This window comes from Epinephelus lanceolatus, chromosome 7 (assembly GCF_041903045.1).
Source record: "Epinephelus lanceolatus isolate andai-2023 chromosome 7, ASM4190304v1, whole genome shotgun sequence".
Taxonomy (NCBI): domain Eukaryota; kingdom Metazoa; phylum Chordata; class Actinopteri; order Perciformes; family Serranidae; genus Epinephelus; species Epinephelus lanceolatus.
The window spans coordinates 40,188,965-40,213,288 of record NC_135740.1 but is presented as its reverse complement, the minus strand read 5'-3'; the positions used below and the strand labels follow the sequence as shown (position 1 = coordinate 40,213,288).

Here is a 24,324-nt window from a genome sequence, read left to right as displayed (position 1 = left end):
AGCATGGAGGTAGCATTGCTTCACCAAGATGACTATTTGAATGAATGAATGAATGACTTCATTTCGAACCAAAAATAATAGAAAAAAAACATAATAAAAAACAAACAAGACAAAGATAATGGTGTCCGAAAAGCAGCAGGTAGAAGTAAAACTTATATGTCCCTACTGCTTTCTTACATTTCTTCTTTTAACTCCAATATTATTTCAACAAATTCCCAAATTTATTTACAACTAATAAACAACTATCCCCAGTTAAATAAATCAGTAACAAGTTCCACCCGGTGTTACAAAATAAATATACACTCCCCTAACACAACCTTTCCTCGTCTATATATCTTTCAATCATCATGCAGTCCATTCCCTATGTCAACCACACACCCTCTTTAAGGTCCTTTTAAATTATTATTGATTATTATTTATTGATGACAAGAAACAAAAGAAGATAAAAACACTTTATTTTCACTTTGTATCAGCCAGACAAAAAAAAATAAACACAGTCTTTTTTATCTAATTTGGGAGTAAAAAAACATTCAGAAAGTTGTGTATGCTCAATTAATAACCCAAGATGTTGCTTAAGGCCATAACTAGGGCTGCAACTGACAATTAGTTTCACTGTAAATTATTTTCTCAATTAATTGATATGTTTTTTGGTCTTTGAAGTGTCAGAAAACTCTGAAAAAATGTCAATCAATGTTTAAAAAAGCCCAAGATGACGTCCTCAAATGTCTTATTTTGTCCACAACCCAAAGATACTGAGTTTGCTGCCACAGAGGAGGAAAGAAACCAGAAAATATTCCTATTCAAGTAACTGTAATCGGATAATTTTTCCCCTTAAACAAATTACTCAAACTGATTAATTGTTGCAGCTCTTGTCATAACAGCATCAGATTTTCCTGTGCATCACCACTTTTTTGATCAATGCCTGTGATGACCTCTGCGTCAGTCTGTAAGACCAGTAAAACTAGATCTAAGGCCTTCCTCCACACTTCCTCTTTCACACTCAGATTGTCATAGATCTTCACTGCCGGTGCTTCGCTGGATTTCAAAGCTTCGCTATTCTCTTGTTCACAGTCTAAGAAAAGTTGTGAGAACTTTGCAGCAATGCCTCGACTTTCGTTATAGTTCTGCAGTTGTTGGCTCACTGCAGTCCTGGCTCTAACCGTTGAAAACCTCCCAGTGTTAACCATTACAGTGGATATGTAATCTATTAAACCATCTGCCATGAGCTGCAACACGACACCCCTGTATGGGTTAGCTGCTTTGGCGTGCTGGATAGAGTCCTCGTCGCTCTCTCTGTGATGCTTGACATGTTGCTCCGCTTCCTTTTGAAGGTGATGAACACAAAGCATTTCTGTCACTCCAGCACCAGGCAGGACGACTTTGTCTTTCAGCGCGTGGTGTACACGATAAGCACATGCCCAAAACTGATCCTCCAGGGCCTGCAGCTTACCATGCACACAGCTTGTGAGGATCACTGTGACCAACTCGCTGTTCTCACCAGTGGAAATATTCACAGTTACCGAGGGCTTCCTCTCATGGCTGCTGAGGTCTCTCCATATCGCAACCTTCACCCCAGTGCCAACACAGTGCTTGCTCAACTGTGTGGCATAAGTCACTGGGACAGCTCCTGTTGCATTAGCGAACGTCCTCAAGACAGAAGGCTTTGCTTTTTCCACTACAAGTATATGAAGTCGATAACAGTGCCGAATCACTTTCTCACTAACAAGCCCACTGACTAGTATCAGGTTCACTTTCAGGTTCACTAGAAGTTTCAGAATCTTTTCCATCCACTTTTCCTCTTTGCTTGAACTTGACAAGTCCGGCTGGTCGCTCACACGCTGTACACCTGTTGGCCTTTTGAAGCCAAGGTGGCGATAGGTATCTGATAAATCTCCTTTAATGAGCGCAACCTTCAAGTTCTGTTCTTTCAAGTGATGTGCAACTGAAGCCTGTTCGGCAGGTAAGAGAACAACACAGCCTGGTAAAACACATGCGTGCTCCTCTGGTAAACCAGGTAGCAAACATGTCCCCACTTTAGTAACATCAAACAAGGAGCAGCTGATGTCTTGCTCGTTATTTTTCGACTGTATTCGGCTGGCTTCAAGTGCTAAATTCATAGCATCGGCACAACCGTGACTCAATCCCTCAGCGATGTGTCTGACGTCAAGAAGCTTTGGCTGGTGAAGTTGTGGTACTGTGGAGAGACTGTCAGAGTTCTCATAAAAATGTCTGCTAAGTTTTAGTTTTCTTTGTCCACTGCCGTTCAGAGTCTTGTGACCAAGCTTTGTTTGCCTTTGCAGGTTGCACGATGCGTCTGAAGCCTCCACAGTGGATTTCTTTGACAGGTGAGGTCCTAAACCACGAGATGTCGCAGTGCAGCTCTCTGATTGAAGACCTTCAGTTGAGACGCTGCATTTCCTGCAAACATCCAAGCATATATCCATCCCTTCAGACATCGCCGAAATAATATGTGCAACTGAAATCCCTCTCTGAAGGCACTCCAGTGCAGCACGGCTCCACGCTCCTGCAAGAAACAGCAGGCATCCCGACCCTGTATGATAGACCCTCTGGTGGGCTTGAATGGTCTCGTAAACCAGCTGACCCACAGCACAGGTCAGCTCCAGGTTCTCAAAGATGCGGAAACATGAGCAAGCGAGAGCCGACTCCCCACTCATGTCATCTTGGATAAACTTGTACTTTTTATTGGGGCCCAAACAGGAATGTGTGATACCTGCCAGCGCTGAGAGCTTCTGCAGTCCAACATGTTGTCGATGGTTTATGACTGTACTTCCCAGCATTACTGGAGGTGCCTGATTTGTAAAAACACAAAAAATATCTGTTACCAAATATAAAAAAACAGACCATTATCTTATCAGGAAATACAAGTACTAACATGGTTTCTGTTAAATCTTAGTCACAATAATAAATAATCACTACAGTTACAGTTACTTACTACAGTTTCCAAAATCCTCAGTGTAATTTAAATTTAAGGGGCTTAACTTCAGACACTTATAACTACAGACATTTCGTTATAATTCAATGGTCTGGTGGGAAAATCTGGGTCCTGGCATTTATGTGGATGCCACTTGACACACTCCACTGACCCAAACACCGTTGCAGACCAAGTATCCCCCTCATGACAACAGCATCCCTTGATGGCAGTGGCCTCGATGGCAGTGGCAATCTGACTGAGCAGCTGTGGGGCGTGCTGGTACCCCACCATACTCAAAGGATCCACCAACAGACGCCACAGGACACCACAGAGGTCCTGTGTCCATGACTTGCCAGGTCCAATCCAAGGAGGCCCCACTGTGGATTGAGGGACCCGCATGTCACGCAAATGCTCAATCAGAATGGGATCTTGGGAATTTGGAGGCCAGGTTAGCTCTTTGTCACACTCCTCTGGTCAATCCTGAGCAGTTTTTGTGGAATGGCATGGTTCTTGCTGGGGGGGCCACTGCCACTGCGGAAGGCCGTTGCCACAAGGACTTGGTCTTCAACAGTGTTTGGGTGGGTGTACAAGAGGACTGCTTCACTGCAACTTGTAGTTACATTTCTGGGGAGGTGCACATGAGGCTATAGCGTAGGTTACGGGTTACGGCGTTGGCTCTGTGTCGACCCAGAGCCTAGGCCGTTGGATTTGACACAGAAGTATAAATCCCGCTTTACATGTCAAATGGCATGTAAAGTGGGATTTATTTGCACTGTAACAAAATGATCAATGTTATTCACAACACCAGCCAGTGGTTTTAATATTTGGGCTGACTGGCATTGTAGTAACAAGTTACCCTAAAAATTTTACATACAAAATGGTATTCGCTTATAAAATGTGGTACATTCTTACAGTATACATTAAATGACATAAACAGTAATTTAAGTTAGACAGCTCCACCCCAACCGGCTGCAACATTTTTAAAGCTGCTTACACATTAAGACACTAATATGCAACAACAGAACACATAAACACACACAGTCTATTGTGCGTACTTTTGATACTATAGGTAAACTTAGCTGGTAAGACACGATGTGCTTTTAATAAGTAAAATTCTGACAGCAAGACTTGTCATTAAGTGTACAATGTGGAAGCTTATTGCTAGTTTAAAGGTCCTATATTGTAAAAAATCTGACTTCCATGTCTTTGTTAAATAGAAAGCAGGTGAAGATGCTACATAAATACTGTGAAAGTATCAAAAAGCTTAATCCACAGAAAAATGCACACAGCCGTCAGGACTTCTGTGAACTTGTGATGTCACAACTATACTATATAAAGGTACAAAGTGCCCCTACAGTCATTCCCCTGCTTAAGAGACATTAGCCCCTTTTACACTGCCAGATTTTCGGCGAATGTTGGGCGTTTAGACACATAGATCCCTACTGGTGAGTTGATCCGAGGTGCCCAATTTTCCGCCTCGTAGGGTAGACATACTGGTGGAACCTTTTTGGTTTAAACAGAACGAGGCGCCCTTCCGCCACGGGAGGAGCTGTCGATGACGCCGCACTTGCGAGCCACTGGCGGTGGATAAACAGGAAATAGCTGATAGCAGGAATGAGCAGCTATAGCAAGAGGGAAACACAAACCTGACAGACACTGTAAAGATGAGCAACTGGGGAGACAAGGAATTGTGCGCCCTCCTTGTCCTTGCAAACGAAGAGGCCATCAACCATCAGATGACAGGACGGTGAAGAATGGGCCAACTTTTGAGAGAATCGCCGAAGGATTGACCAGCTGCGGCTTCCCTCCCACGTCACTGTTTACGTCACACGCTGAGCTACACGTTTTGTTACTTGCTCACACCCCCCATTGCCCTGAAAAAGGCGCATTCTGTATAAACAAAAGTAGGTAGGCGGTATTTTGCTGCACTCCCCGATTTCGCTTTTATATTGCCAATGCTGAAAAAAGACTGATTGGGCTTTCCTGCACAATTCTTATTTAAAAAGGTCTTGTGACTGACTTACCTCCTCCCTCCTAAAAAAAGAATTAGGTGCTAAAACAGTGTTTCATACAGAGGGTGAATACAGATACATGCAGGCAGACAGTATGAGAAAAATAATGTGTTTTTTCAACATTAGAGCATGTACACATGTTCTAGTAGAAATTCAAAATACAAGTATGAACCTTGAAATGAACACAATATGGGACCTTTAACTTAACAAACCTTATGTTTTGTGATTGAGCTGCAATGAACTCTGACTTGACCCACCTACAAAGCACTTAAAGTTGCCTTTGGGTATGAAATGTGCTAATATAAGTTTTCCTTGCCTTAACTGGAGGGTGTGAATACTTTGTCTACCACTGGTAACACGTTTGGTCACCAATAGAGATGCAACTGTAGCTACAACACAAAACACTACCGCATCTTAAGCAGCAAGTGACGCTGAGAGATGCAGCAGCCTGCAAGCTAAGCTAACAAGCTAACGTCTTCAGAAACTACTTCCGAATACAACCAGTTCAAAACGAGACAAACGCCAAGTAAAAACAGAAGCTTGTCTTCAAAAGGCGCTCCGCAAAACTATAGTTTACCTATCCATAGAGACTATAAAGTTACCTTTATTTAATATTGTATGATAGTTGTGTCTGTTCCCACTGCCCAACTGCTCCGGCTTCTGCAATTAAGCACTGCGCATGCGTGGTGTTTCCTGGTTGCCGGGCGACAAGAAACGATCTCAACCATTGGCGGGCACTGTCACGACCCGCCCATTACCCTCTGTAATTGGCTAATATAGCCGCGTCACTGTGCTATCAGGGTTTCTATTGGCTATCTTCTGTGTCATTCAACTGAAAACCGTTGCTGCCTGTTTTGTTGACATCCAAATACCAAACAACACTGAAGCTTTCCCGGTTGAATCACTCATTTAAATGGTAAAACTTCATATCAGTGTCTTTTAAAAAACGAACGCTATATTAATGTTTTTGAATTTACCGTGAAAAGTTGATAAGAGTTAGATAAAGCTGCTTAAAAACGTGTTTGTGTGTGGTCTTGTGGAACAGCATGGAAGCTAATGTTAGCTAGCATGATAGTAACAGTTGAGCAAACTGTAAACCAGTGTGATCTTCTGCTGCTGCTAACTGAATATATTGTGTGAAGTGGCAAGCACGTCTTAATGTTTGCTTTTATTCCAGGCTTCAGGTTACAGAAAACCAGCCTCTGCGGCCAGCCAAAGGAAAAAGGCAGGTCCCAAAATCGAGCTGACTGAGGAGCAAAAGCAAGAAATTAAAGAGGCTTTCGATCTCTTTGACACAGATGGCACTGGGACAATAGATGTGAAGGAGCTAAAGGTTAGTAACTGGTTTAGTTTGCCTTTGATCAAGTGTATGCAGGTATACAACTGTGCAACATTCTTCAGTATGCACCTCTTGCATGTATATATCTTTAAACATACAGTGCACATAACTGTACATATCTCTTATGTGTACTCTCATTCTATTCTTGTTTTATTCCGTTGCGGTAACTTATATATTGCAGCCTCATCACAGTGACTATACATATTTTATTTTTAATACCTTAGGTTATGTTAAACAGGGTAGCATAATGCACATTTTTTTAGTTTTAATGCACACTTCCCCATCTCCTCTCCCCAATTGTTGAGTACTTATATGTTCTCTCGTGTCTTTTTTTATGTATGTTTTTACTTGCTATGCAACTAAATGTCCTCTAGCAACAATATAGTGCAAGTTTCATTCTATTTTATTGTAATTTATTGTATTTTATAGCTTATATTTACATATGTGTGTAATACTCTTACGTCTTATTATTCTCTATTCTTTACATTGGAGTGACTGTAATGAATCACAGTTTCCCTCAGGGATCAATAAAAGTATTTCTGATTCTGAACAGATACACTGATAATGGTGCCACAGCAGCCTCAGATTTTATGTGATAATTTCGTCTGTGCCACAGGTTGCCATGAGAGCGCTTGGCTTCGAACCAAAGAAAGAAGAAATCAAGAAGATGATTGCAGACATTGATAAAGAGGGCTCTGGAACAATTGACTTTGGTGACTTTCTCAGTATGATGACAGTGAAAATGGTAAGTGTAACACAAAAGACAAAACCTGGAAACTTCTTAGAAATATAACTGTCATTTCTAGTGCTAGAAAGACTGTGTGTATGTCTCTAGACAGGTTTAAGGTAGTCTGGGAACAAGATCTGGGACCTATATCTGAGGACTAATGGGTCTCTTCTCACTTTGCACAAGACATTGCTTCTTGCAATTTAAGGTGGTCCATAGAGCCCACATGTCGAAGGTTAAGCATTCTAGCATCTACCCTGATACAGTTCCCACCTGTGACAAATTCAAAAACAATGATGCCATATGTACTGGCTGTGCCCTCACTGGCAAAAAATTTGAAAAAGGTATCTTCCATACCCTGTCTAAGATCCTTAAAAAAAGAACTAGACTCTTTTGTTGCCTTGTTTGGCATTGCTGGTGAAGACAATCCCAACCTGACACCCGCAGAGCACCGTGTGGTCACTTTTGCTCTGCTCTTGGCCAGGTGCGCCATCTTGCTCAAATGAAAGGAGGCTGCCCTGCCCACATCTGGCCAGTGGCTTCGAGACTTATTTGTCCTATTGCCTAAAATTAGAGATGCTGCAATTCTCTGCCAGTGGTTCAGAGAAAAAATTCTTTAAGACCTGGGGATCCTTTTTGTCTCATTTCACACCCAAACAACATCAGCTCTGTGTTTTAATTCAACAATGACATTAAAAAAAAAAAAAAAAAGTAAAACCTGGCTGATATTTCTTTCGTCACATTATTTTTGGTTGCTGGTTGCTCTTAAAACAACAGTATCCCAGAGACAAATTCCCTCTAATTAATTAACAGTGAAATCCAGTGTTTGGTGTTGAAGAAATACCATTTATGCAAATAACACTCGCTGCAAAATGTAGATTGAAAAGTGTAAATCAAGGCTGTAACGCATCAGTCATTATGTGTTTGTCATATCTTTATTGTTAACAGAGTGAAAAGGACTCCAAAGAAGAAATCCTGAAGGCTTTTCGGCTGTTTGATGATGACGGCACGGGAAAAATCTCATTCAAAAATCTAAAGAGAGTTGCCAAGGAGCTGGGTGAAAACCTCACAGACGAGGAATTACAGGTAGTGTGTTTTCTGATGACATGCAGTGTTTCCCATGTATGATATATTTATAATTTGTCTTTGGTGGTCCATTCACACAGACAGACGTTTGTTAGAATCATGAACAAAAACAGACAGAGCTGTGGAGTCTCGAACGCAGCTGTCACTCATGTCAGTTAAGCCTGATTTATGGTCCTGCAGCGTACCTATGACGTACCTACGTCGTTGCTGTGACGCCGTCGTGAACCCTTCGAACTTCTCCGTCACTCCATTTCGTCACGGTGCAATTCACCGCCAGAGCGGTAGGAGGCTGCGTTCCTTTCCTGAGTGGTTGTCATCGTCTCTAGTTGATTCTTTGTTTAGCTTCCGGCTTTTCCAGTCACAGTGAACAATGGCGACCAAGAGAGAGAGAATCTTGCTGGAGTTGGAGTTGTTGGATGTCGAAGAAAGTATGTTAATACTGCAACATCTACATCACAACAGAAGATGTTTAAAGATGGCGGGGATGGCACAATCTGGAAATACAGAACCGGAAATGCGTTGCTACCAAGCAAACCAATCACAGTCCTCTCGGTCTGCGCTGGGTCTGCGTCGCCTCGACGTGTAGTTACGTTTTTTGGGAGGTGCACGTCAGGCTACACCGGGGGCTATGGCAAGCCTCCTGCGTAGCCACGTACCCTACGACGTAGCTACATCGTTGATTTAACGCAGGACCATAAATCAGGCTTTACTGCTCGTGAACCACAGTCAAACTAGGCAGCGCTGATCAAATATGAATTAAGATTCTGTTACTGCATTGCCTACTTCTTACCTCAGATGTTTTCAGAAATATGTTTTAGTGTACTGTTTAGCTGTTAAATAAGAAAGTTTGTGACCCTGCTGCCATGTTGTGAACAGCTGAGCGAAAACCAATATGTTCATGAAAACATCTGAGGTGAGAAATAGGCAATGCATTAACAGAATCATGATTCATATTTGATCACCAGTGCCTAGTTTGACAGTTTGACCAGAGTTCATGAGCACTGATTGAGATGATTGACAGCTGCATTAGAGACTCCTCAGCTCCAATTTTTCTTGAGCAGCCTTAGCTTCTAGCAAACGCCATTAAAAGCACCGAGAGGAGGAGGACCACTGTTTCACAATTTTTTTTTTCTTCCTGAGAAAGAGAGAGTTCATGTTTATTGTAAAAATGAACCTCCTCCTTTTATTCATAGTTTCTGTTCTGCAGTTCTCGATGCATGCTGCTCTCATGTTTGATGATTGAGAGCAGTTTCAGTAATATGCTACTTTCAAGTATCGTACCTCTGTATAGAATGTGTGAATACATATCTTTCATGTTTAAGGCATCGTTTATATTTAATATGGTGCAGTGCGTTTAGGTCCCGATCACTCAGAAAGTGTTTTAGCAGCTGTAGGCGGCTTTTTGTAATTGTTGTTAATGAGAATGAAGCTTTTTGCTCGCGGTCATGCGTGGCTAGGTGCCATGTGTGTCTGCGCTCTAGGCACCTGGCATTTTTGCCAGAGCGATCTGAACTGTTCAGGCTGAAAATATTTCAAGTCGGAGCGGAAAAGCGCCCCATGTCATCTCCACTTTTTTCTCATTGTCCAGTCTGATGATTTGAGAGCAGGCCTTCTGTGGTGGTCACGACAAAAAGTTTAAATAATACGTTTAATTCCTATAAAATATCTATAAAATGACTCATTTTATTTCAGTGGGCCTTACGTTACACCACACTTTACAAACAAGACTCATACCTGTCTCTCTTCTCTCGTCTCCCACTTCCCCTCATGTTGTTGTGTTCGTAGATGTGTGTGAGCAGTGTAATTGTTGCTTTAGGTTGGCAGTTTCTGGAGGACTTGGGCACGGAGATATGTTTTTTACCACACGTCAGTCCTTGTGAGAGTTAGTTTTTGTGGTCTGTCACATTTGACATGAAGCGTCGCTTTCACTGCTGGATTCACCTGTGACCTTTTCTGTTTTAACACACAGACTTTGTTTCTTATCCTTTTAGGAAATGATCGACGAGGCAGACCGAGATGGAGATGGTGAAGTCAGCGAGAAGGAGTTCTTGGATATAATGAAGAAGACCAAACTTTATTGAATCTGTTGGGTGTGTTACCGTTTTGATCCGGGACCTTCTGAAGATTCACTATTGTGATTCTGTCACACTTTATGACAGTAGCTTTTTTTAAAGAACTTTTTTGGGGCATGTTTGTGAATAAATATTTTTAACATACTGTATCTTTGCACAGATTTTTCTATAATGAGAAATAAATATATTTCATCATAGTGTGTCTGTTGTTACTTTCACATATACTCTAGTTTCTCAGTGTCAGTACTTGCATATAAACATGCAGTTTCAAACTGTTTAATGTTTCCGTGTGCACATAAGAAATGCTCCTCTAAGATTTACAGTGTCTCTCTGTGTGTGCCCTGCGGTACGCTCTGCAGTGCATGCCAATAATGGTCAGATGTCGGGGAACAGACAGTGAAAGTCATATGACTAAGTCGATGTTGACTAACCAGAATTATCTTACTGTAGACCGAGATGACAAGCGTGAACTTGAGATGAGTAACTCAGTAAAAGTCACTCTCACTTCATGTTCTGAGTTACTGAACCAAGTCATCATCTGTCGAAGATACAGTACAGCTCTCTCTTAACTACATGTTCTGATCATGTTATAGGAAAGATGCTCCTGCTGATTAATTACAATACACAGCGGAGGACTGGTTTTGACCAAAACATCATACCTTGTTAAAATAAACAGGATATTGCAGTGACGTGTTTTTCCGAGCTGTCAGACGGCTGTCTATTATTTTGAGGATGCTTGCCACTGATTGTGAAAGTTCTGATAACCTGTTCTAGACAGTGGAGGAACGTCGGGCGGAAAATATGAAAAGCTTTGTCCCAAGATGAGATATCCATTTTTTTCCTTTTTAAATATTCCACGCATGTTTGCAGGTATAAAAATAAAAATGAGCACGTTGAAAGAATTGTAGATTTCCAAAATGATAACTTTGACAGTTCATGTCCTCAAGACGCTCATGGTACTTAAGACTTTTCTTTTTTAACGTAATTAATATTTTGTAAAACCCAACATGCCTTTTGTTTTATTCAAAACCATTAGCTTCACTTTTTACCAAATTAAAAGTGCCAGAATATGGTATTTGTGTGTTCGTCTGTTGTTGCTGTTGATCTGTCGAGCTGAAACTTGCAATTGATATAGATGAGCCAAATCAAAAGGCCGGCATTTCAAAGGTTCATTTTATGTTACCCCTTATGACTCAAATCTATCCACCTTCTCGGAGTTCAAAGTACACCACACGCCAGGTGAGAGCTGAAAAATACTGATATAACTCACTTTCAGTGGACAGACGGGTGCAGATTTGCAGGGGCGGCCTGGGGGGGGGCACGGCAACCCTGACACAATAACTGCCCCCCCCCCCCACCAAAACAAAAAAATAATTAGAGGCCTCCGGGTGGTCTTTTCAACTTGAGAAGGCTGGTTCCCAGTAAATGTTTTTTCCCTTACAATCAATGCACTTTAAATTAAAGCTGTATATTTGTCTTTTCAAGAAAAAGGACAATTAAGAACTAAGAGGCACCTAACACATGACATATTAAAACAGGATTGTTGTGGAACTCAAGATATTAATTTTAGCAGTTCAAGTCTGCCCACATCAGATCATTTGTAACACTGACTGTAAAATTAGAAGCCCAGGTAAATCAGTATGCGATTCCAACAATCCTATAAACAGCTGCGTAACAGAATTCCTGAAATTCAGTTGCATCTTTTGGTTTTGGTGTGACACCCCAATTATTTCAGTGGCCCCATCTGGCCACACCTACAGTAAGAACATTTTATAGGATCACCACTGCAAATTTGCACCTTAATGAATTATGTCCTGATATTTTAAATTAAATTAAATTATAATTTTCTTTTAAAGTACCAGATGTTTAGTGGTGTCTAAGGGTGAGGACTGCAGATTTCAACCAGCTGAAACTTATCCTGGTTAGCATTCCTGAAGTGTTGATTGTTCAGGAGGTTTTTACCAGGAGCTGAATTATCCACAGAGGTCTCCTCCTCTCTAAAACAAACAGACAAAGTGGTTCACACCTGGAAAAATACTGAATTAAGTCATTTAACGTTAAAAATCACTGTTTCTCCGATGCTGTTTGGCATGTTGAAGCTGGGCCTGCTAATCTGTGCGCACCTTTTTCTCTGATAACTTAAGGTCCAGATGTTCAGGAGGTTTTTACCAGGAGCTGAATTATCCACAGAGGTCTCTTCCTCTTCAAAACTAGCAGACCAGGTAACTTACACTATGAAAAACACTGAATTAAGCTGTTTCATATTAAAAATCACTGTTTCTCCGATGCTGTTTGGCATGTTGGAGCTGGGCCGTTAGCCTAGCACCTGCTAATTTGTGCTCACCTTTTTTCTCTGACAGCTTAAGATCCAGACATTCAAGAGGTTTCTACCAGGAACCGAAATTATCCACAGAGGTCTCTTCCTCTCCAAAACAGATGGACCAGATGATTAAGACCAGTAAAAACACTGAGTAAAGCAGTTTAACGCAAGAAAAGTTGTGTTTTTCTGATGCTGCTTGTTGCGGAGGGGCTTCAAACTCCGCTGGCCTACACCAGTGGTTCCCAAGTCGTGGGTCACGATCCAAAACTGGGTCACAGGTCCACTCTGTGAGACACAGATGTATCAAGTGAGTCACAAATGTATCAAGTTTGTAAAAGACACACTTTATTTTATATGGTGAATTTCCAGCACAGAGCTTGAAGAAGTGCCATCTCCAGAGTGACAGCTACATGACAGAGAGCAAACTAGCTCGACGACATGGCCAAACACAAGTATGACGCTGAATATATTAAACTGTGTGGACCTTGAACTGATGACTAAGGAGTAATCTGGACCCCGTGGGAACCATTGGCCTACACAAACTGCAAATGGTCCTATTTAGAGCCAGTGGTTGGTTGTTGTAGGCTACTGCAGAAACATGGCGATGCAACATGGCGATCTCTGAGGACAAGGACTCCCTGCATTTATAGAAACGGCTCATTCTAAGGTAACGAAAACAATGAATCTTATTGTCAGGTGATTATACGCTAAAAATGACAGTTGCATAACATTCCATTTCTGCTAATATATCCCCCTAAATCTTACACACTGGACCTTTAAAGTTCCTCAGGCTCATCACTTGCTGGAAGGAAAACTCTTCGGGTATTAAGAGCTCCATGGTTTGTTTGTTTTTTCGGGCCCCATGGCCCAAGCCCCTGCCACCAGACGCTCTCCCCCTCCAGGTCTGGCTCCGAGGGGGGGTTCGGTGTCCCCATACCAGGTGAGGTGCTCGAAGTCCAAAAAGTCAGTTTCATCAAGGTCTTCTTGAATCACTCTCAGCCTTGGGAGACCAGGGGTTATTAGGAGGATCACAGGGACATACAAACCTCTCATCCATGATAAGGTGGCGATTCTCAGAGGAGATATTGCCAGCTAAAAGAATATTTTACCTGCAAAATTATAATTTGTTGATCAATTACTCACCATGTGTTTGTTACCTTGAATTCATGTGGAAAACTCTCGTGCCTCCAGAGTGAGCGAAGAATCCAAAAACCAACAACATTCTTCATGAATTAAAATAAATGGGGACACAAATGTCATCATGCGATGAGTAACTGACATACAAATGGTCATTTTTCATGTGAAGTATTCCTTTAAGTTAATACCTTCCATCCAGTTTTAAAGTGGTTTTAAATTTAAAAAGCTGTGCAGCACAAAAACCACCAGAGCTGAGAGACTTCATCCAAAAATCAAAGATATCAGGTTTGAGAGGAAACTGGTAAAACTTCAAAAGACTCATTGCTTTACATTAAAAAGAAGAGAGGGTGCTTTGGCTGCATGCAGCAGTCATTTCACGAGAGTAGGTGTCGTGCTAACGGTGGATGTTTGATTTTAGAAAAAAACTTTCCAATTGGAGTTTGATGTTTTTGTACAGTGGCAGTTTCATGGCCTTTAATATCTTCACAGCCCCTCAGCTGAGTGTTATTCCCCTACTGTTGTGGTTGAACAGTCTGTTCAATACTCCCACAGCTCCGCCACTGCTGCTTTTCTTTTTCCCATAAAATGATCAATTTCCAAAACAACAAGGCGCCGCGAGTCTGGTCGTTGCTGGTAAAAAGATGATTTTATTATTAACCCTTAAAGGTCAGGAATGTGTCACCGTTCTGCGGGCAACCTATTTTCACAAGCCCCCTTTGAGTAAGACTAGTTGAAGCAAACTAATAACCGTCATTGTGCCTTGAAGAAGCAAAGACGGAGTGCAGCTGTGGTATGTTGGCTGTTTTACCTCTGTATTATCTGTTAAATAGCTTTTATTCATAATGTCTGTATTATCAGACAGTCACAGATAGCTGTGGCTGTTTGGATGTTAACATTTTAGCCATGCTATGTATCTTTATATATCTTTTACTGTATGATGAGGAAGTCAGTGTTTGTATCTCCTTTGTATTGCTATCTTTAAATACAATCTAGAGGAAACTTTTGTTATACCAACCTTCGTAACCACAGTGTCAAAACCTATGACTTTAAAGATGATGCCATGTGTAGAAGTGATGCTGATGTGCCGCTTGCTACCTTTTCTAATCCTCGTCCTCCTCCTCTTAAGTTATTGTTGCACACCTGACTCATTCACGGATCTGATATTTTAATACTCGACCCGTTTCCACCTCCTGAACCAATCACCTTCGAACGTGTGAGTAGATCAGGTGTGTACGGCTGTGGGAAAGAGCTCCGTCGACAGGACACATTTAAGAAATTTACAAACACCCTGTCAGGTTTTGGCACAAATTAAATTAGATAAACAATGTTAGGAAAGTCGGGGTAAACACTGAATATAAAAGCACATAGTCTTTCAAGTTCTCAACAGCCATTTAGTGGCTTTTATCTTTCTTATGTTGCCTTATAGTATCATGAGTATTTATTTTACAGTATTAATATACATGGTGTGTGAAGGAGGTAGCAGACACTCAGAAGGACCACTGTTCAGCTCTTTCTATAATGCTGTAGACTAAACTTGGAGATGCTCTGTAGCTTCTAAAAATCGGACTTAGTCTTTGAAATCAGCATCACATAAAATTTGGATATAAAAGCTTGTATTATCAAAGTCTCCGAAAATAAACAGCAAAATAAGTCGAGCAGCGCTGTGGTTTTTTTAGCTTTCTGGTTCAGCTGTCATGAGATGAATCATGTTGCTCTGCCCTTTAATTGTGTTCTTTTGAGCAGGTGAAACAATTTAAATGACTGTGTCTCAGCCCGCTTCTCAGAAAATTACAGTGCGGTTTAACAGGACTGAAATCAGTCAGCGGCTGCGGATGACATTTATTTTTTCAGTATACATTATTTTAAAGAATATCTCGATAAAATGAGACAGGACTGTCACAAGTTACCACCGGCCAAAGTTCTGTGTTTAGATTTCTTACTGTCCAATGAACATGATGAACCAAATTCAATCACTTGATAAAAAATAAAACAAAAAATTGATCCTTTTAGTACAAGTTTTAGACTGCCGGCGCCCCTCATGTCTGTCAGTGCTTAATTTTTAGCTGTTTCTTTTGTGTTCTTAACTCAAAGCAGCAACATGCAGTCAAGTGCATCTTGCTTTGTTAAATGCTCGTGGACTGGAATCAGATTTAGCTAAATCTGAGTTTTTGGGACTTTCTACAAGTAATAAGACCCGATGAAGCAGTGCCATGGAGTCAACCTTTACACTCTCGTTGAGATAAGGAAACTGTGGGTGTGATCACACTTTCAGCTGAGAAATCAAACGTTCGTTTTTCTGAGTGGTTTTACCATTTAACTTCGATAAGTCGCTGAACAATAAAGGCCATCAATTCAGCTCTTTTTTCATGTGTTCTGGTGACAGCAAATGCTAAACTGATGTATAATATGGACACATTTAGTCATAAATACGGCAGGTAAAAACAAATCTGCACAATGAAAGTCATGGTTGTTGTTTTTTGCTACAGAAGTTATTTTGCTCTGAGCAACAGTTGGGAACTGGCTGATATCACAGTACATTAAACCAGGGGTCTCAAACAAACGGCCCAGGGGCCAGAATCAGTCCGCCAAAGGGCCCGATCAGGCCCTGATCACACGGGCTCGCCGCACTGCCTTTATTTTTGTGTTTTTTGGACTGAATGCCACTAGTTAAAAAAAAAAAACACCTGCTGCGCCTTTTTATTGTTGCCAGGCAATCACCCCAAATCTACAGGCAGAGGGTACTTGCTGTAGCTCTGGTTGAGGGTGAGAGGCTGTCAGCAGATAAACAGAGATCTGTGTGGGTACATGAGACCCTAAAACAGAGGCTGGATCATGGGGAGTACCACCAGCTGGTCCAGGAGCTTCTCCTCCATGATGGCTGTTTCCAGGCATATTTTAGGATGACTCAGGGGCAGTTTGACAACCTGCTGTCTATCGTTGGGCTGTATAGTTCTGGGTTTCCAGCAACCGCTACCACCAGTTTCTCCTCCATTGATGACATGATGACGTGCGGCACTTTCTGCCCACAGTTGAAGTTTTTTCAACTCGAGGCGTTCAGTGCGCCCTGGCAAAAACGGCAGGTGCCTAGAGCCCAGAAACGCAAGGCACGTCACAAAGCAAAAACAGCGAACAAAAAGCTTCATTTTATTAAAATAAATTACAAAAAGGCACCTCCAGCTGCTAAAACACTTTCTGTGTGATCAGGGCCTTAGAGGTTAAGTTAAACAGTGAGTTTTTCCACCCTGACCAGAATCTAGTTCTCTAAAAAAAAAAAAAAATAAAAGCAATGAATACTTGTTGTGGTCATATTCTAAAGATATACACTGTGCACAATATTGTCAACCAGCAGCTTCCGCACAAAAGAATCTGTATCAGATTTATATCCTAAAATAATATTGTTACGACACTGCCAAAACTTTGATTTGTAAATGGATTGTAAGGCCGGAGATAACTTAATCTGCTTCCTAAATAACTTCCACTTTAGTCTGCTGTTGGAAGGAGTGGAAATGTCTAGAAAAATGCACGTGATGACAGCGAGTACCTGAATGACTGAATGTGGAAAAACAAACATATTGTTGACATCTGTTTTGTAAATGTATGAGTGTTTTTAACATCTTTAAACTAAAAAAACAGGGAAACATCTGGAGGTGTTTGTTATTTATAGGATATTATGCAATGGTTTTACTGGTCCGGCCCACCTGCGATCAAATCAGACTGTATGTGGCCTGCGAACTAAAATAAGTTTGGCAAGTCTCCTGTATTGCACCTGCAGGTTCCCTCTGCTGTCCTATGTTTGGTAAATAATCTGATAACAATATCATGAAGAGCTAAAATGTACATTTTGATTTTAGCCATACACTAGTATGATCTTTGTATTCAGTAATGATGACTGTGAAAAATTTATCAATCATTATAAACAAGCTGTGTCATTCCTGCTGCGGTGTCGGAGAAGAGGCCTCTGAGAGGCGATCCCCCACCCACGTCCTCTTTGTACTCTTCCTGCTCACTTACGGTAATATCAAGCACGCTCGCTTTTCTCAATCACTGAAAATCACCTTCATTTGTCCACGTTTCAGTTCTTTAATGTTTGTCAAATAACAAACAATTTGTGCACATAAAGGATTTTTTTTAAAAACAAATTCATATTCTGCAATATGCCAATATGTGTACCAGTTGCATGCAAACTTTCAACCTCGCACCCACTTGCCCCGGAAATGCTAACTGTTCACGAAGGGGAGACCGCAGGGTAGGAAGTCATACTACTGCAAGTGGGAGTAGAAAGTAAACTACATTGTTTAGACGGGCTAAATAAATCTGCCTGATAGTGTAATAGTCTGAACTACAAATGTTTAAAGTATTTTACTACATAATGATTTGTTTTTACCTTGTGTTGTTAGTTTTCACTGGAGTCTCAACTGTAAAGAAAAGATAAGAAAGATGACTAATATTTCTTTTAAGTCACCCACACACACACACACACACACACACACACAGATAGTTGGGCATATTACACAGCAACAGTGCACTTATCATTTTTTAGATATACATTTTATTTGGCTGAAATGGTGCAATGGCATTACAAACAAAATGAACAAACAAAACAAAAATGACATCATCACAGTATGACCAAGTGACAACATCAAGTCAAAACAAAACAAACAAAATCTGCACTGATAGCAGAGGCTACGTAATAGTGAAATACTTTACAGTACAGATACACATAATATTAGAAGAGAAATGGATTTGACCTGCAGGTCTGGCCCTGTCCAGCCGCTCTGACTGAATAATATATAAAGGAAACTGAAACGTTCAAATATTAGATGACTCACATCAACACCAACCCTTTCTTTAAACGCTAATAGCAGGTCTATGACATTTATTATCAACACGGAGATCTGGTAACTAAATGTTTGTAAGAGTTCACAGAATCTGGAGCTCTTTGTTTTTCATTTAGTGGTGGCAATGTAACCCTGCTTTTTTAAAATGTATTTGTTTAATTAAATGTGATATGTAAATTCAAACTGTAATCTGTTGAAATAAAAAAATAAATTAAAAAACATTATTATTTCAGTCTCAGTCTGAACATCATTGTTCTGGAAACATCGTTCTTTAACAAATGAAGTGTACAGCCTGTAGAAATCTAAAAGAAAAACACAGACATCTAAAGTTTATTTGAAAGTGTTCATAGCTAACCAGTTATTATAATATACATTGGTGTGTGTGTGTGTGTGTGTGTGTGTGTGTGTCCAATATTCCAATATGCTTTAATGCCCTTATAAAAATATATAATGACGAACACCTACACATTTCCACGGACCATATTTCTTTAGTTGTCCATGACTTCTGTATCAAGCAAACACTGCTCCATCTCAGCACATCCTCGCAGCACATTTAAAACTTTGCAATTCATGATCCTACATTTTAAATCACACTGTCACAACATTCTTCTTCTCTCAATCAAACATATGAGATTCAGACTCTATTCAGGCATAATTTCAGCTGGCTGGCATACAAGGAGGGAAAGCAGAACGTGGGGAGAAAATGGAGAAACGAACGTGACAGTAAACAAAAGTTCACACATCGACACATATGAGAGCAACATTACGTCACCAGCTACAGAAAATAAATTTGCCGTTATGTTACATTACGTGGACGGTTATCAATGCAAGATCACTGTACCAATTCATTTTACAACACACAACAAAACTCTGTTCCCTTTTCAAAAGTTTCAAGGATTTTACTACTTCTATGACTTTCCCAGGCCTGGAAAACAACTGTGAAATTCCATGTCTTTCCAGGTTTCATTGACTGTAAGAACAGGGTTGGAAATTAGCACCAGCCACCAGCCAAATACTAATAAAAAATACACATGGCTGCTAGATTTGCTTCACTCACCGGCCAAAAAACAATGGCAATGTATTGATTGGCCAGTAGATTTTGAAATCCACCAGTAACAATGGCACATGGACAATAAAGTTAATTTCAAACCCCTGCACAGGAACTTTGAATATCAAGAAAAAAATAGCCATGCTATGACAGGCAGCCACGCAAAGCCATCGGGAAAAGTCATTCGCAAATGTAATCATGAATAAACTTAACTAACTGCCATTATTATTATTATTACTACTACTGGTTCTAGTACTACAGTGTTCTGCAGCTCTGCGTGTTGTTTGTCCAAGTGGTGCTTGACTGCTGTGGGTACAATCAATGTCAAATGTATTACAAAAGAGAAAACCAGAGTGTATTATGACTGTTAAAAAGGGACATTTCACTGTCAACTTGTTATAGTCTTTGTAAAGTCTTATTATGTCAGAAAAAAATGTCACAATAAGTCATCATATATCATGTCATAAAAACTTTTACTGTTCAGCCCTCAATCACATGCTGGCTCCGCAAACACTCAGTAATCAAACCTTTAAGATTTTTGTTTCAAAATGCTCTAAAATGGTCAGTTTGGCTGTTTAGTTTCTAAAAATGTCCCCTGGACGTTTGGGTCATAGAAGGTGTAGACTGAAAGAGTTAAAAAGGGTCATTACGGTCCTGATTCATTAGCATCATAAGCCCATAGAGTACAAAAGGATCTCCTGTTCCACACAAGCTGACAGCTCCAATGCAGAAATTAATTATCGTTCTCCAAAAACCAAATCACATCAAATTCTAGATGTGAATATTCACTATATCACTTCAAACTAACTAAAGTTAAATTATTTATTTCTGCAAATTAAAAAAGAATACTGTATACTCAGATTTGTAAGTAAAAAGTCCTACTAAAAAAATGATAATAAAAAGAACAAAACCTGATTTTACTTTTCAAGGTTGGTGCAACTGTGTAGAATGATCAGATTCAGAAAGTAGTCTAGTTCACAGTGACGCAACCTTTGACGTTAGCATTGTTTTGTGTCAGTGAGCTCTCATCTGCAGCCTCACATCAAGTCACACTTTTTGCACTGCGTTTAACACTCTGGCTGACCACAAAGAGCAACTCTCACTGTGCAACCTATCTTCACGTCTGACCGAGAGCTTTAGTCATCAGCCTAAAACGTGTCTCAGTACAGCAGAGGTTTGCTTAATTTCATGGAAAAAGCTTGAGCGCTCACATGCAGATGAGGTGTGTGACGACTACATCTCTCCACCGTGACACCTGTTTTTTTTTTTAGCATGTGGAGAGATTAGCTGGAGGGCAGATAAGACTTTGGTCATGATTGCGTAACACAAAAACAGGTTCCACTTTACATCAGCCAGCATTTTCTGAAGGGTTTGTAAGTTGTGCCAATGGTTTTTGGGCTGTGAAAAATCTGCCAGTGTTTCTCCTCTTCGGGCATGTTACCTTTTTTTATGTATTTTTAGCTCAACTCGTCAGAAGACCCCCTAGTTAAAGAGGTCATTACGGCCCTGATTCATAAGTTTCATAAGCCCATAGAGCACAAAAGGATCTGAAGCTGAATATTCGGTTTTGTTCGACCCATCCGCCCACCCTACACGGTCTGTCTTGCACTTTATACTATGTCAGTTGCTCTCAGCATAAACTATTGCCACGGATCGTTTACACTGGAGTAAGTTGACGGTTAAGTCTCAAAGACGCTGAAGGCTGCCTTTGGTGTCAAAATCACACACCGAGGGGTGTGACGAAGCAGCGATATTTGATTCCCTGGGAATAAGAACAGGCTGGCCATCCTAATTTAGGATTCTTAACTTGGGAAATCCCTAAGTAAGCATGCTTCTGAAAAACTAAAAATACTAAATGTCAATCTGACTGAGGTGAGATGAGAAAGAATTTCCGACTTTGGAAGTTTCTGTAACGAGGCCCCAGGTCTGTTTTCAAAAGGTCAAACTGTCAATAGATGGGCTTTCGCTGTAAAGTTTGTGACATGCTGGAGGAGGACCAGGCACCCCAAAATTGTTCTTATTAGACAAAACGTCCGGAGAAAATGATGTTGTAACTGTTTCATATAGCAGTGGTGAATCATGGTTTAAAGATTAATAAAGACATTACAAACAACTCACCTTTTCTAAAGAAAATCATATCGAAAAACTTTAAATCTTCACTGCATTATTTCAATGTCAAGTTACATCTCTAACTGTGCGTGAATTTTCATTTTGACAAAGCTGCTTAGTAAGGCTTTTGCGCACACTCATACACAACCCTTTTTGGGTTAGGAGAGGCAGCCAGAGGAGGAAAATTCTTCTGAATTTTAAATCTACCTGAGGAGACATTTTCCCTTGTGTATGTGCATCACAGAAGGGACTCCTGATAAGACGGGCGTTTGAGGGTGATGCACCTCTCAGACCAGTCGAAGCCCCCACCCACCTTTTCCCTTACGCTGACAGAGAGAGAGAACAGACGAGAGGGGTTTTCTCTCTCAGTCTCACTCTCACTTCCTCCCCTCTGTCAGAAGACAGATGTGAAGAATGAGCGTACGTAGAGGGAACATGTGTGCGAACACCGACGGGGCAGGCAGACTGCACGGTGTGTGTGAGCCAGCTCTGTACATGGACACACTGACTAACGAATGATGCCTCCTGAATTTCCCAAATGTGTAATAGTACTGCATGCTGGAGGAGATGACCTTCTCTAAAGAAATATTCTGTCATATTTCCATGCAAATGTTGACAGTTTCTGTCACCTGAAAACACAGTAGTGATTCCAGAACACCTTTCTATGTCCTATATCTGCTCTTCTGAAAACCTTGGGGCACATGTATGAAAAGCTGTGAACTTAAACACTTGATTATATATATTTTTTCTACAATTATCTTTTCTGTTTCTCCCAGTCTAATAGCTTTTCACACCAATACACATCTGCAACTAGAATGCACCGCTAGCTGTGACTCCAAGCGTTCAGCTCACTGAATTAAAAAAAGAAAGTGCTGGGTGGGCCTAACAACACTGAAAAACACGAATGCATGATTCCATTTTCCAGCTGCAAGAAGCTTTGCACATCACAGCGGCTGAGCTTCAGAGGCAAAGCTGTGCACGAAGCATGTATTTTTTTTGTATCTCATTCTAAATGGGAGTCCGTGATAATTGACACTTTGATTTGTTGAAACACAAATATCTGTAATACAGATAGAGAGATCAAAAGGCACATTGTGACTGTTCTTTCACTGAGTGGTGGAGAAATGTGTACGCTCCGATAAAGTGCAGGTTTTGATTTTTTTGGAGGCATGGCACGATTTTTAGACGTAGATAGATTAAATAAAATCGTAGTGGCATAAGGATACAAATTACAACTATGACTGCCGTTTTCTCTCACTGTGGTGGACCAATATGCAACACACACACACACACTTTAGGCTGTGTCGCATCAGGTCAGCTAACACCCATAGTACAAACTCGATATGTCAAACATACAAGAGAATTATTGAGGGTACAGTCGTCAGGATGTGTTGATACCAGGAGCAAATATTTAAAAGCGAGCTTATTTTCTGGTGAGATGATTTGCGTTGATGCTGGTAAACAGGACAGTGTCATATCCTGACACCTTGACGTGCAATGTGGGCTTCCATGGAAATCATTGGGTTCGGTTGTTTTGTCAGTACGTCATTAGTTTTTTCTTAACGATTAAGAACAGTGACATTACAGTAGATGCAATTCAGTTGTGTTCTGAATTACAGCAACAAGAGCATCGAAACAAGTCATTTCACTCGTTATTTCAACATCAAAAACACGTCCCGCTATGACTGCTCTGCTACTGTTAAATGAAAGTTTGTTTAATCAATGTAAAACATGTGACACTAATAGATGGACAGTCTACAATGTGTGTGTGTGTTACTGTTTTCAATAGTGGAGCCTGATAATTGTGAATTCATTTCCAACAAATGAGGAGTAAATGTCATACTGAAACACTGACTGTAAAGATCTTCTTTCATAACTTGCACAACACTAAAAGATTAAATACACTGCTTTTGTATTTTTAAATCAATTAATCCATAGTCGCTGCACCTACTTTTTTTTTTTTTTTTAACATGAATGCATAATGTAGAAGTAAACCTCATGGTTTAATCATATGTTTAACTGTATTTGGCTATTCTCTGTAGGCAAGTCTGATGAATTGAACCTCATAAGGTCTGACAACTTTTATTGTGAAATTTCAGACTGTTTAAAAAAGAGTGCCCCAGGAATGAGTCCTAAAACCCGGAAAATATTTCGCATTTTAGCACTCCCAGTTCCTTCATCTCAAAGTCAATAGGTTTTTGGTGAGATGCCGAAAATAAGGTCTGAGGTTAACACAGACTTTCATGTTTGTTTTTTTTACAACATAAAATATGTTATTGAATACCCTACACGAGAATTTTTAAGCTATAGTGTGTATTAAAAAAGGCGGTTGCTAACAAGTGGCTAAATGAGACTACAGAACATTATCACGTCGACCACAGCTTTAAAGCCTCACCGGGGTGGTGACGTTAGGTCATGCAACTGTAGTGTAGTTCCTTTATAGCCTAACGTTAGCGTCTTACTTCTGCTGATTGCATTTAGGCTCATAAAAAGGGTGTTTATTTGTGAAGATTATCTCTGAGTATCATTAACATATGTTTGCCACAGAGCTTATTTTTTGCAATACTTCAAAACGGAAAAATCACATTGGCTTTTTGACGAGGTAACCAGGGTGACGCTGCGTCAGCCTACAGAAACAGGTCATCCCTGGAGCACTATACAGTCCATTTTCAACTGCTTTTCTTCTTTGGCTACAAAATGGGAT

The 24,324-nt window shown here is 40.5% G+C and overlaps 3 protein-coding genes across 5 annotated transcripts in view; 1 reads left to right on the top strand and 2 right to left on the bottom strand.

Annotated features, from left to right (window-relative positions):
* Positions 1 to 242: 242 nt before the first annotated feature.
* On the bottom strand, positions 243 to 12,122 carry bbs12 (Bardet-Biedl syndrome 12). 3 transcript variants are annotated; one of them, XM_078169556.1, is made up of 2 exons: positions 4,579 to 5,531; positions 243 to 2,810 (listed from the first exon to the last, which is right to left on the bottom strand). In XM_078169556.1, exons 1-2 carry the CDS (start codon positions 4,663 to 4,665, stop codon positions 873 to 875), a joined length of 2,025 nt encoding a protein of 674 aa, XP_078025682.1. In that variant the 5' UTR covers positions 4,666 to 5,531; the 3' UTR covers positions 243 to 872. The 3 variants fall into 3 exon arrangements, with proteins under 3 accessions (XP_078025682.1, XP_078025683.1, XP_033488719.2); XM_078169557.1 differs by lacking the exon at positions 4,579 to 5,531 and adding an exon at positions 12,028 to 12,122 and having other exon boundaries at positions 244 to 2,810; XM_033632828.2 differs by lacking the exon at positions 4,579 to 5,531 and adding an exon at positions 5,547 to 5,634 and having other exon boundaries at positions 244 to 2,810.
* On the top strand, positions 5,765 to 10,365 carry cetn4 (centrin 4). The gene is made up of 5 exons (XM_033632726.2): positions 5,765 to 5,860; positions 6,122 to 6,277; positions 6,900 to 7,028; positions 7,959 to 8,096; positions 10,088 to 10,365. Exons 1-5 carry the CDS (start codon positions 5,858 to 5,860, stop codon positions 10,175 to 10,177), a joined length of 516 nt encoding a protein of 171 aa, XP_033488617.1. The 5' UTR covers positions 5,765 to 5,857; the 3' UTR covers positions 10,178 to 10,365.
* Positions 12,123 to 12,862: 740 nt separating the features above from the next.
* Positions 12,863 to 24,324, bottom strand: part of adad1 (adenosine deaminase domain containing 1 (testis-specific)) — a 63,860-nt gene continuing 52,398 nt past the window's right edge. The window contains exons 13-14 of the mRNA XM_078169559.1: positions 18,010 to 18,040; positions 12,863 to 13,711 (exon numbers count right to left, since the gene is read on the bottom strand). Of these exons, the coding sequence (XP_078025685.1) occupies positions 18,026 to 18,040 (15 nt within the window). The 3' untranslated portion in view covers positions 12,863 to 13,711; positions 18,010 to 18,025. The remainder of the gene's footprint in view (positions 13,712 to 18,009; positions 18,041 to 24,324) is intronic.

What these genes read in the sequence shown, in the direction of transcription:
- bbs12 (XM_078169556.1), bottom strand. Translation starts at nt 4,665, where the DNA reads ATGGTTGATGGCCTCTTCGTTTGCAAGGACAAGGAGGGCGCACAATTC. An exon ending in ATCTTTACAGTGTCTGTCAG is followed by an intron (nt 2,811 to 4,578) that starts GTTTGTGTTTCC and finishes TTTACAAATCAG; the next exon opens with GCACCTCCAGTAATGCTGGG.
- cetn4 (XM_033632726.2), top strand. An exon ending in TAGATGTGAAGGAGCTAAAG is followed by an intron (nt 6,278 to 6,899) that starts GTTAGTAACTGG and finishes TCTGTGCCACAG; the next exon opens with GTTGCCATGAGAGCGCTTGG. An exon ending in TCACAGACGAGGAATTACAG is followed by an intron (nt 8,097 to 10,087) that starts GTAGTGTGTTTT and finishes TTATCCTTTTAG; the next exon opens with GAAATGATCGACGAGGCAGA.